General features: G+C 43.6%; 1 protein-coding gene across 3 annotated transcripts in view; it reads left to right on the top strand.

Moving 5' to 3' along the window:
* LOC140385282 (transcriptional activator GLI3-like) overlaps window positions 1-13,255 on the top strand; it is a 526,585-nt gene that overhangs the window by 139,877 nt on the left and 373,453 nt on the right. Inside the window, exon 1 of one of the 3 annotated variants that reach the window (XM_072467250.1) lies at window positions 2,969-2,993. The exons of the other annotated variants lie outside the window; for them this stretch is intronic. Within the exon in view, the coding sequence (XP_072323351.1) occupies window positions 2,984-2,993 (10 nt within the window). The 5' untranslated portion in view covers window positions 2,969-2,983. Of the gene's footprint in view, window positions 1-2,968; window positions 2,994-13,255 lie in introns of those variants that run through there. 3 annotated transcript variants of the gene reach the window in all.

Here is a 13,255-nt window from a genome sequence, read left to right as displayed (position 1 = left end):
TTCCAGCTCACATACCACATGAAGAACCTTCCTGAGTAAGATCTACCAGAAAACATCCTTTGGATCAAGGAATGGGAAACATGGAAAGTCACTGACGCATTCCTTGTTGCAAACCCCATTTGTTGAATCGTAGACTTTGAACTATCATGGCAGGAGAGTGATCCTGGCTAAACAGTTGTGAGGACAGGCCCAGGCCCAGGCCCCTGTGCAGCCAACTTCCACCACTGGATCCTCCGTTTTAAAGCCACAAACAATGCTGCACATGACCAAGGAGTGTCCCTCCTACAGACTTAAGTGGCGGAACAATCAGCATAAACTCAGCAGATGAGGAGGCTTGGCTTCAGGGATTTGCATTCACTAAGTGAAATGTACACTTAATGATAATTGCCCAGTCCAGACCTTTATTAATCCACATTTTTGTTGTTGTGGCTACATCCCATTCCCAAGTGGCTATTGGCACCTGTAGCTCAGCAACTTTATTCACCACATACATACATTCTAATCCTGTCTTTGTATTTCTCCTAGTTCTTTTTAGTCTGCTTTTCTCTAATTATAGTTCCACTTTTCCCAACAATTAGTTCCTCTTTTCTACTTGCATACCCTGGTGCCCATCACTCTGTCAATTTAGTATAGCACTCATCATCGACTAGCAAGTTAATAAACAGATGTAAAAAAAAGGTACAGAAGAGAAAGTCACTGCACAGACTAGAATATGTTTTAGTATAGAATAGAATGTTGCTTTGAAAAGCTGGGAAACAATACAGGACAGGAAGGAAAGTGTTGAGGGTGAGCACATGTAAAATGTTTACTTTTCTGAATTCAAAAGGAATAGACCTTCCCTGGTGCCTCTCGTGCCTGGTGTGGGCATGGGAGATTGGAGCCACTAGTTGTCAGACACAAAATGTCTTATTGGATTAGTTTTTATCCAGCGGCATGCCCGCTGCCGGAAACATCCCCCCCCCCCCCCCCCCCCCCCCCCCCCCCCCCCCCCGCTGTGTACTTTTCCAAATCCACATTCTGAAAAGTATTTTCTCGGAAAATGTGCTACAAGCCTAACAGACTGGGGTAAATAAGCTGCCAGATTGTTCTGACATCCCTGTCTCTGTTTTTTCATGGAAGGACAAACCTATTTAAAATGAACAATTTTGTATTTTATTATTACAGCCTCTAAAATGAGAACAGTCACATTTAGTGCCCTTTGATGGGAGTGAGGGTCAGTAGTGGTTTTCATTTCTGTGATCAGCTTCAGGTGCTGAAAAGTAATATCTGGAAATCTATTCACTACTTTGCAGCTTCCTGCTCTTGCCAATCGCATACTTCTCAATGTTGGGACTGTAGAGAGGTTTTTAAAAATGTATTCATGGGATGTGAACATTGCTGGCAAGGCCAGCATTTGTTGCCTCATCTAAGTAACCCTGAGAAGTTGGTGATGAACTGCAGTCCATGTGGAGTAGACACACCAACAGTGCTTTTAGGAAGAGAGTTCCAATGAAGGAATAGCAACATAGTTCCAGGTAAGGATGTTGTGTAGCTTGAAGGGTACTTGCATCTGCCGTTCTTGTCCTTCTGGGTGGTAGAGATCACAGTTATGGAAAATGCTGTCAAAGGAACTTGGGTGAATTGCTGCAGTGCATCTCGTTGATGGTACACACTGCTGTCACTGCCAGTGGTGGAGGGAATGAATGTTTAATGCAGAAAATGGGCATTAATCAAGTGGGCTGCTTTATCCTGGTTAATGTTGAACTAGAGTGTGGTTAAAACTGCACTCCTTCAGGCAAGTGAGATTATTCCATCACATTCCTGACTTGTATCTTGTAGATGGTGGACGAGTTTTCAGCACTCAGGAGGTGAGTTACTGTTCACAGAATTCCCAGCGTCTGACCTGCTCTTGTAGTCACAGTATTTATAGAATAATTATCGCTTATTGTCACGAGTAGGCTTCAATGAAATTACTGTGGAAAGCCCCTAGTCGCCATATTCCGGCACCTGTTCGGGGAGGCCGGTACAGGAATTGAACCCACCCTGCTGGCCTTGTCCTGCATTATAAGCCAGCTGTTTAGCCCACTGTGCTAAACCAGCCCCTGTGGCTCGTCAAGTTTACATTTTGGTCATTGGTAACACCTAGGATGTTGATAGTGGGTGTTTCAGTGATGGTAATGTCATTGAAAATTGAGAGGATATGGTTAGATTCTCTCTTGTTGGAGATCGTCATTGCCTGGTACTTGCGTGGCACAAATGTTACTTGCTACTTTTCAGTCCAAGCCAGAATATTGGATATGGACTGCTTTAGTGCATATGGATGCTTGAGGATTAGGGATCTATCCTGACCAGTAGGCCATAAATGAGCACGTAAGAAACAAATGGTGAAGATTCTTCAGCAACAATGTCCTGGGACTGAATTGATTGACTGACAACAACCACAACTATCTTCCTTTGTGCTCTGTATGCCTCCAGTCAGTGGGGTTTCCCCCCTGATTCCCATTGACTCCAGTGTTGCGACGCTCCTTGATGCCCTCCTGCTGTCTTCATTGAACCAGGATTGACCCCCTGGCTTGATGGTAATGGTAGTGTGGGGGCTATGCTGGGCCATGAGGCTGCAGATTGTCTTTAAATACAGTTCTGCTGATGGCCTACAGTGCCTCATGGATGTCCAGTTTTGAGTGACTAGATCTGTTTGCAATCCATCCCATTTAGCACTGTGATAATGTCACACAACACTGTAGAGGATATCCTCAATGTGAAGAAGCTACTTTGTCTATGCGATGGTCTCTCAATCTTGCTTCAACCTTTTCTTTGGCACTGATGAGTTGGTTCTGCCATCATTTAGGATAGGGATTTTTTGGTGTTACCTTATCTGGCTAGTGTTTAATCATATACCATCTTTCATGACTTGATGTGACAGGACTGCAGAACTTTGATTGGATCCATTGGTTATGGGGTTGCTTTGCTCTGTCTGCAGTGAGGCAAAACAGAAGGGGAAAGCATGCGATCAGGTGAGTACGTTGTTGTGAGAAGCTGGAAGTTGAACATAGGCAGACAGAGGATGCAATTAAAAGGTTGAAGGCGCTCAATGCTGAAGGTCTCCTGACTCCAGTTGGCATGTGTCCCAGATTGTTGAGGCAATTGGGTGGAAATTACCAAGGCCCTGGACACAGTCTTCCAATCCTTTTTGAGCATAAGGGTAATTCTGGAGTATTGCAGATGTGACTACTACAGGCTCAACAGCCTAATGTCAGTGGCAAGAATGCTATTTAATCTGGGACAAATTTAATTGACTTTTTGAAAATATTGATAAATTAAAGTCGGCATGGACTTGTTAAGGTTTTTCACTAAGCTGATCGAGTTCTTGATGAAGTAATGGAAAGGATTGATGAGAATAGTTCAGTTGATACTTTGTCTTTAGACTAAAAAAAAAATCATACCATAGCCTTGTCAGCAAAATTCAAGACCATGGGATTAAATGGACAGTGATAGCATGGATTCACAATGTACTCGGCGAATGAACGCAGAGAATGGCGGTGAATGTTGTTTTTAGACTGTACAGATATATATAATGGTGTACCCCAGGGTTTAGGAATAGGACCACTGATCATTTTGATATGGACTTGAGTATACAGGGCATAATTTTAAAATGAAACAAAACTTCGAAATGTGGGATATGGGAGATAGTCCCAGAGTTAAGGAGGACCTAGACAAAACTAGTATAATGAGCAAAGACATAGCAGATGGAATTTAACACAGCGAGTGGGAATTAATATATTTTGGTTGGAGGAATGAGGACAGGTAATATCAGTTAAATAGTATAGTTTGAACGGGGGTTTTGGAGCAGAGACCAGAGTGTATATGTACTCAAATCTTTGATAAAATGGATGTTTTTTTTAAGAAAAGCGCATGTGATCCATGGCTTCATAAGTATAGGAATAGAGTATAAAAACAAGGAAGTTACACTAAACCTTTATAGTCAGACCACAGCTAGGGTATTGTGTTCAATTCTGGGCAACCACACTTTATTGTCAAGATTTTCAATCGGCTGCAAAAGAGGTTTACTGTATAAGAATCCTTCTGTTTAAATGCTGTTTTCCCTGTGCATTCCTTTTATTTTATTTTCATTTGTTTTGGCCTTTATAATTTTTGTACCCGAACAATTAATGGGATCTGTGCCTTTAAGATGGACGTCACATTTAATTTACATAAAGGGAGTCTACAGCAGCATGTGCTGCTTGGTCTGACATAAGTGATGACTCATCTTCATGGACTTGGCTGTCAGTCAATGAGCTGTTTTATAGCGGGGTCATTGTCGGTGTTGCAAGTGCTGGGAAACACCCGCTAAACACCCCCAAAACGGGATTCTGTTTCTTTTCTGTTAAATCGTGCCCACTGTTTCCAATGACCGAAAAGTCAGTAACCAGTGGGCACAGATTTAAGGCGATTGACAAGAGAACCAGAAACGATATGTGGCATCTTGTATTTTTACACCAGAGTTGTTTAGGGGAAGAATGAGTAAAGCTTGAAAATGGGTAATTAACTTGCATCCATTTGGTTTGATGCAAACAACATGCTAATTTAACGAATAGTAGCATGCAACCCAGTGCTGAGACACTGCTGAATGGTTTCATGCTTCGGCAGGGGGTGCAATATACGTGCGATGCTAGCATCACTAAAATCCAAACGGCACTACATAAAGCTAGCTACCTCTCTTAAAGAGGCCGTGTTTTCTGTTTGCAGCAGATGCTAGAACCCATTGCAGAAGATGGTGTGAGCAAGAAGAGGAACAAAAATGGCACAAGAGGCCAGAAAATATGAATGTTCTCTGATGCAACACTGGGGCCTTGGTGCAGGACATGGACAGATGGAGAGTGATCCTCTACCCACAGAGGACCAGGATGCTCTCCGGACAGACAAGGAGAAGGTGTAGGAACTAATAACCATCACTGTCAGTGATGGCCTGAGGACCTAGCTGCAATGGCAAAAGAGGCTCACTGACCTCACATGAGTGATCAAGGCCAATTAATTAATCTTCAAATGCCTATCTTTACAGATGGACCACGAACCTCACACTGTCCCATTCACCAAACTGTCTTCACTAACCTATAAACAAAGTCAAGTGCATCTTCCTCCTGCATCTCTCTGGTCAGAGGGAACATGATGCGCTCTTCTCCCTGGGCATTAAGAACATTGGTTCTTGATTCTTATGCAGCAATGGACACAAATAGAGAAATGTTACAAATGCCACCTACTTCAGCCTGCAAGGAACTCTCAGTCTCCTTCAGAGCCACTGAGAGCACTGCTCTTGTCCTACTCTGAGGCTTTCAGGTCTGCTCAAGTGTTGGGCGGCACGCTGGCTCAGTGGTTAGCACTGCTGCCTCATGGCGCCGAGGAGCCGGGTTCGATCCTGGCCCTGGATCACTGTCCGTGTGGAGTTTGCACATTCTCCCTGTGCCTGTGGGTTCCACCCCCACAGCCCAAAGATGTGTAGGGTAGGTAGATTGCCACTCTAAATTGCCCCTTAATTGGAAAGAACAATTGGGTATTCTAAATTTATGGAAAAAAAAAGGTCTGCTCATAAAATGGAGATGTCACACGCACATTTCCTGGTTTGAATTGAGCTAGGGGAAATGCTTCTCAAAGACTCTGCTGAGAGCTCTTCTGCTCCTTCTCCTCCTCCTCCTTCCTCTAGGAGAAGATAGTCCTCTTTGGTGTTGGTGTCAACTCTACTCTGCTCTACCTCAGTTGTTGCAGGCCTAACGGGGTAACTAGAACGCCCATGACAGGAAGTTAGTGGTCAAACCAAAACCCTCGAATTAAGTTTCAAAGTCTCCCATCAAATGCAGCCCTATTTCGCATTGATTTCATCAGCTTTAAATAGCAGCAGAAAACACGTAGCACTACGACAACCTAAATTTCTGAGACTGTATGATTCTCAGACTTATTTTTGCTGGTTTTATCACCAACTAATCTGAAAGTAGATCAGGTCCCATGGGAAGGATCCGTCCTGCAGCTGAATGCATGTTCAGCATGTTCAGCTTGAGAGGACCTTGAGCAGCAAAATTGAAACTGGCAGCGTTGACTCGTGTAGCACTGATTGACATCATGGTCTGCCTAATCTGTATAATTCTGGTGTACATTCTTAACAACCTCACCAAAATGCCCAGCGTGGATACCTGTTTGGCACCCATAGTGCTGAAACCACAGTAATTACTGATCTGAATCTGGTGGCTGTGATTTGGAATGCCTGTCTGAAAGTGTGGTGGAAGTAGACTAAATAATATGTTCAAAAGAGAATTGGGTAAATTCAGTTATGAAAAATAAAATGACATGGCCACGGTGAAGGGTCAGACTAGTTCGATAGTTCTATAAAAAGAACTGCACAAGTATGATGAGTAGAATGACTTTGTGTGCTCTATTGTACTATGATTTGTTTTATGTAATATTCAGCTAGGTTCAAAGCTGTATTTCCAGGTGAGTCTCTGTCTGTCTGAGGGTTGGAAGATGCACGAATGTATGGTTTCAAGCTGTGAGGGATTGAGGGTGGGGCTAGAGGCTGCGAGTTGTTGAGGATGGGGCTGGAGGTTGTGAGGTGTTGAGGGTGGGGCTAGAGGTTGTGAGGTATTGAGGGTGGGGCTAGAGGTTGGAGGTGTTGAGGGTGGACTAGAGGTTGCAGGTATTGAGGGTGGGGTCAGAGGTTGTGAGCTGTTGAGGGTGGGGCTAGAGGTTGTGAGTGTGGTGATATGCATCACTGCATTACCACAAGGGAGCACTTCACAGCCCATACAAAAGGACAGGGCACACATGCTCTGCCCCTTTCCACAGACAGACAGCTAGAGAGTACATCAGGGTTGATCAGAAGCATCACACCCAGCATGTGGCTTAGAGCAGTCTGGTTTAGTTAGACTGAGTTACTACAGTTAGATTAGCAGGAGACTCGAACTCATTTAAGAACTTTGTTAATAGTTCAATAAACATATTGAACTCATTACAAAGTCTAGACCTTCCTTTGTCAAAGCAGACATCAAGGAAGCAGCTTATGCTACACGAAGACGCATAACACAACATGGTACCAGTAGTGCCTGTTCAATCTATTTAGTTCAACTCCGCAAGATCCGTGACAACCAGCAACAGCACCCAGGCAAGATGTTCGAGATTCCAGTTCCTCATCAACTCCGGGACCACGGCAATCTTAGTGCCAACTGGCCTGCATTCAAGCAGAGATTTCAGCTTTACCTGGAAGCAGCCGACCTAAATGGCGTGGCCGATGCTAAAAAGATAGCTCTTCTACTCACCATTGCGGGTGAGCATGCAACAGAGATCGGCAACTCCTTCAAATACTCCAAAGGGCAGGACAAAAAAGACTTCCAGACAGTCCTGGACAAGTTTGAAAACTACTGCGAGGTAAACACAAGAGAAATCGGTAATACTGGCGCCTATACACACCACGAGGCCGAGGTAGGGATGCAACAGAAGCAACGGCATTTTTGATTGGCAGCTATCTTGCGCGTATCCAGCTGGCCCAGTCCGCACATGCGCAGTGCCCCAGAAGACGCGAACCGGTAAAACAGTGTTTGCATGCGCAGTTGCGAAAAGATTGCACAGTAAAGGAAAAGCGATTTGCGCATGCGCAATCCATTCCTACGCTTTACGTCACGAGCGTCATGACGTCCGAGGCCCCGGACAACGCCCGCATTAAGGTGAAACGTCCGAAAATAGTGTGCAGAAAAGTTTTAAAGCCAGAAAACACAATTCTTGCACCACGAAAGACAGCACAATGCCTGAACTTCGACCAGTAGATGAAAATAACCTCCGCAGAACCCTGCCACAAGCAGTTAGCACCGCCCAAAGAGATGATTTGGTCATTGAAGACCACGACTCAGAAGATGATTTCATCATTGGACGTAGCGTGCACCGTAACAAATCCGGACCGCAACAAGATGATTTGTACATTGAAGCATCCTACACAAACATAGATGAGTTTTTCGGATTTGAGGATCCTCCGCCCAGCATAGACGAGATCCCGACTCATGAGTACAGGATTCTGCTGCGGCCTGACGCCAAGAGACAGAGAGTGGTACAAGCTCACAGAGAGCGACCTGACGCCACGCCAGTGGTCCACACCACGAAGAGTCCCTGACTCAGCATAGAAAGCGATGACAGACTCCACAGCGAGACCACTGCACAACGCCACACAGGGAATGATGCCAGATCCACAGAGAGCAATACAAGCCTCCACAGCGAGCTCGTTGACAGACTCCACAATGGGAGCAACTCTAGACTCAAAAGCACAGTCCATGCATGAACAAGACGACAAAGGTCTTTCCACCTTATCTGAGCAACCAGCAGCAGATGATGCAAGTCTGCCACGCTCACGTGAACAACAGAAAGACTATGACAGTCTACCTAGATTACTTGAGCCACCAGAAGAAGACTCTGACAATCTACCCAGCTCATCTAACCAACAAGACGACACTGCAGGTCTACGCACTGTATGTGAGACAAGTGACGAAGGCATCACAATTCCCATACAAGATGTGCAACATCACAGCGAGACTGACAGATCTCCGCTCCTCTGCACAGAGGCACTCAACAATCCAAGTGAAACTACTCGTGAGTCCAGTATGACCACGTCAATTAAAACCTCATAAACTCTAGCCTCTCCACAAGAAAATGAAATCTTGAACATTTTTACTCCAAAAGAGGAGCATCAAGAAAACAAAGATGATTCAGGTGAACCAGACAGGACTCCAGACGGGGAGCATCGACAAACCGAAGATGATCCAATGAACAGGACATGACTCCAGACGGGGAGCACCGAGGAATCAAAGACTAAGTGCTCAATGCAACAGCAGATGCCACAAAGGACACTGACACAAGTAACTGTGTGAAGGACTTGAATTCTCCTCTCTGAATGGTCATTGAGCGCAACAAACACAACAACAAAACCTACAAAACAACAACACAGACAACAACGACAAGCATACCAAAGGCACCAACGTCAGCACCACGCACGACAAAATCAACAACACTGGAACAACGACTGGTACGACATGGTACAAGTCTGCAAATGCAGGACAATGTGACAGCACAGCTCCTAACAATGGCAAGAGTACAAAAATACTATGGCATGACAACGAATCTTACAAATTGACGGTTGCTACACGACAAACGAGCAGACCAGCTTTCAGGAAAGATGACATCAAGAATCGCTACCACAAGCATCGGAAAAAAAAGAGTCCAAATCAGACAACAAAGTGATTTGACCATTTGAACACCTCCTGATGACTTCTTGGTCCCTGAAACACAGGGACACTGACGGCGTTCACAAGGAAATGACAACATCAACATTGACACTTCAATAACAAAACAAGAAAGCTACTTGACCATATAAATTCATGAACTTTGGACTGATAAATATTATTTGGTATTGTATCATCATCACTGTCATCATGACTTGTACATGTCATCAATTATCTACCTATTTTGTTCAATTTTCTTTAACCAAGTACAGAAAATATGTAACAATAGAAAAGGGGGGATGTGGTGATTTGCATCACTGCATTACCACAAGGGGGCACTTCACAACCCATATAAAAGGACAGGGCACACATGCTTTGCCTCTTTCCACAGACAGACATCTGGCGAGTACATCAGGGTTGATCAACAGCATCACACCCAGCACGTGGCTTAGAGCAGACTGGTTTAGTTAGACTGAGTTACTACAGTTAGATTAGGAGGAGAGTCAAACTCATTTAAGAACTGTTAATAGTTCAATAAACATATTGAACTCATTACAAAGTCTGGACCTACCTTTGTCAAAGCATACATCAAGGAAGCAGCTTATGCTACACGAAGAAGCATAACACAACAGTGAGGTGTTTAGGGTGGGGCTAGAGGTTGGAGGTGTTTAGGGTGGGGCTAGAGGTTGCAGGTATTGATGGTGGGGCTAGGGGGGTGTAAGTATTGATGGTGGGGCTGGAGGCCAGGAGGCAGGAAAAGGTTTTGAGGCCCCAACTGTAGCAAGATTGTTGCTAACGTAAAATAAATTGGTGGATTATACTCATTTCCACTTTCCTTTTGATAACTATTAATTTTAAAAGAAACTCCGATAACTCACTGAACAATTAACAATGTGCTTTATTCCGTAGCTTGTTTCACACAATTGCTGTTATATTTGCTACATGATATCCCCAAAGACACTTGAAAGATATTATTATCCAGAAGCTAGGCGATGAAGCATAGAACTGGAGCCAGTCCTTGCATGCTTTATATTTAAGCACTTATTTACGGTTATTCACCTCTTTACCCAACAACCATAGTTTCAGTCTGTTCCTATTTCTGGGGGCACAAGTGAATCCCCAATTAATGCCCACCACCTGTATGCAATTATATACAATGAAAAAGGAAGACCTGTAATTAAAGACTAAAGGCTGCCTGGAAGTGAACTTAATCCTGTCTGTTAGTCTGGCTTTCGATGGCTTGATCCTGGCTTTATTTCTTTCTCTGTGGCTGCAGCAGGCATCTCCTAAATACGTTCTAGAAATGAGGCGGCAGGAGGAAGTCTTTATTGCATATTGCAGCAGTGAGCGTGAGATTCCGTAAGGTGTAAGATTTTACCAAGCTTAAAATGATAGTCTTCGAACTATACTTAAAATGTTCACGTTTAAACAGGAGGTCACTTATATCAACCAAAAGACTAATAACTATTTAAAGTCAATTTCAACTGTGCAAGTTTCTGATGACAGTATTACCAAAAGGTTTTAGATTGTATCCAGACGGCTCCAACTACTACCTTGGCCTATGTGAATGTCATGGCCTACGTGAACAAGTAAGATCTTCAGCCACTGAATATTCAACTCATTTGCAACTATCGATAGGTACGCAGTTATCAATAGTAATGCAAGCCCATGCTTCCCAGGCAGCTGCCGCAATACATTTTGCGGCAATCCACTTTGTCATTGATACGTGACTCGCAAAAGCAACCTACAGGATGCAGTTGGGTAATCAAACTACTGCAGGCATAGATCAAAATACCTCTTCAAAATCTGAGGGCATCAGAACAGCCCTGGCTGAAGGAAATGCATGCAATCATCATCGTTATCAGTTGCCATAGAACAAAGAACAAAGAAATGTACAGCACAGGAACAGGCCCTTCGGCCCCCCAAGCCCGTGCCGACCATGCTGCCCGACTAAACTACAATCTTCTACACTTCCTGGGTCTGTATCCCTCTATTCCCATCCTATTCATGTATTTGTCAAGATGCCATGTCGAATATCTGGGCGCATTCTTCAAAACGACTTGGTTAAGGTTTCAAGGATTGCTGCACAACTTCCCCCTTCAAAAAGGCATCATGGTGGCACGGTGGCGCAGTGGTTAGCACTGCTGCCTCACGGCGCTGAGGTCTCTGGTTCGATCCTGGCTCTGGGTCACTGTCCGTGTGGAGTTTGCACATTCTCCCCGTGTTTGTGTGGGTTTCGCCCCCCACAACCAAAGATGTGCAGGGTAGGCGGATTGACCATGCTAAATTGCCCCTTAATTGGAGAAAATGAATTGGGTACTCTAAATTTATTTTAAAAATGAAGGCGCTGAGGGATAAGGGTTCTCGTACATTCAGGGGATCACCACCATGAGCAGACGGGCAGTTTTGAGGGAGTCGAAGAGAATATGTTGCTGGCTATGAGGGGCAGTTCTGCCTAATCCTTCCCATCTCTTCATATTTATGGCTTCACTTAAAGCGCATTAAATCTTGGAGGCAGCTCACAAATCTCCAAATCATGGCATCATGAAATCTCCTCTCAGGAACTTGCCAGAAAGAGGTGTAAATTTAAGTGCAATCAGATTTTTGATGGCCAACATGATGAATGCACATGCCTGCTGTTTGCTTCTCTGATGCTTTCCTTTGGTGACTGGGATGTGGAATCTTTTAAAATTATCCTCTTTTGCTATTTAGATGCTACTGCAGTTCCATATCTGAGGTGATTGTTTTCTGTGCAATAGAGGATCTTGGGATTCACCCTCCTGGTATGTGCAGTAAATGTAAAAACTACAAAGGTTTCCAGGATGCAAGCACTAAGAATCTACAATTGGGGGAAAAAAAATGGTTTTGTGCGTATGTTTTTACTTCAGAAACTGCTAATTAATTATAGCCTGAAAATGACCGGGTATTCAGCTTCTAATAAGCTTTTATAGTTATACCAGTTTTCATCCACTGATAAGCAGCTCAGTGGCAGGCAAATTACTCAATCTTACCAGCTTGGAAACACTCATTTTGGGAGTGTTTTTAATCTTATTTTCAGCCAACTCACTAATCCCTCTGATTTTATGAACCCACAAATGTGCAAAGTTCATAATAGCTACTGTCCATAGATTTCTGTATATGGACTGTTAAACAGTGGAAAATAATTTTTACTCTCTTGGGAGTTTGTTTTAGCTTCTTTGAAGTGGGTAATTAGCTTGCTCAAAGTAAGTGGTGACTAACAGCTTAATAGACGCTCCATAAAATTCTCAAAGTACAATATGCAAATTATTAATCAGGGAAAGCTTTTTGCATGAAATGAGGAGCTTTTCTTCATTTTGAAATATGTCCTCCATGGCCACTGTACTCATCTTCACAAGGATCTCTTGAGGATCATCACATTTGGTGAGAAGAACAAAATGTACTTTCTTGGCTCTTGCAAGTTGCCACCACTGTTCTTGACGAAAGTCAGAAGAAATATTGTGGACCTGGGCACTTAATCCATTCTCTGCTGCAACTAGTGAAATATTAAGCATGTATTCAGCCTCTTGCTTAAGTAGGTTAAAAATTATTGCTTCTGTTCACAAAGGGGACTCGCTTCAAAACAATTTATTTTAATTCTTCAGAGGTTGTGCAATTATGTGCTGTAACTGATTGCCACGGGTATGCAATGTGTCATTGTGGTAAGATGACTCTCTTGCAACATTAAGGTTTTTTTTCTGGTAAAGATGTCCTCTCATCCTTTCATCTTGTCCAGTATTTTAAAAATGCTCAAGCTGAGGGTAACACTTTCAGCTCAAAAGATTAAACTGCAATTGCTGCTCTGAAGTTTAAAACACTGGGAGAAATGTTCTCCTTGATCCATCGAACAACTGCAGTTTGGATAAGGGCAATATTATTTTCAGCTTGAAGTTTTGAAGCACATTGGATTCTGCGTGATGAGATGTCCTTCAGTTGTTTTGCACCACACCGGCTCTTTCAAATTCTGCCTTTAACCTCACCAAGTACTGCCTGATTCTAATATTTGGTAT

This window comes from Scyliorhinus torazame, chromosome 11 (genome assembly GCF_047496885.1).
Source record: "Scyliorhinus torazame isolate Kashiwa2021f chromosome 11, sScyTor2.1, whole genome shotgun sequence".
Lineage (NCBI taxonomy): Eukaryota > Metazoa > Chordata > Chondrichthyes > Carcharhiniformes > Scyliorhinidae > Scyliorhinus > Scyliorhinus torazame.
The sequence above is the reverse complement of the archived record's forward strand: the minus strand, read 5'-3'. Positions and strand labels throughout refer to the sequence as shown.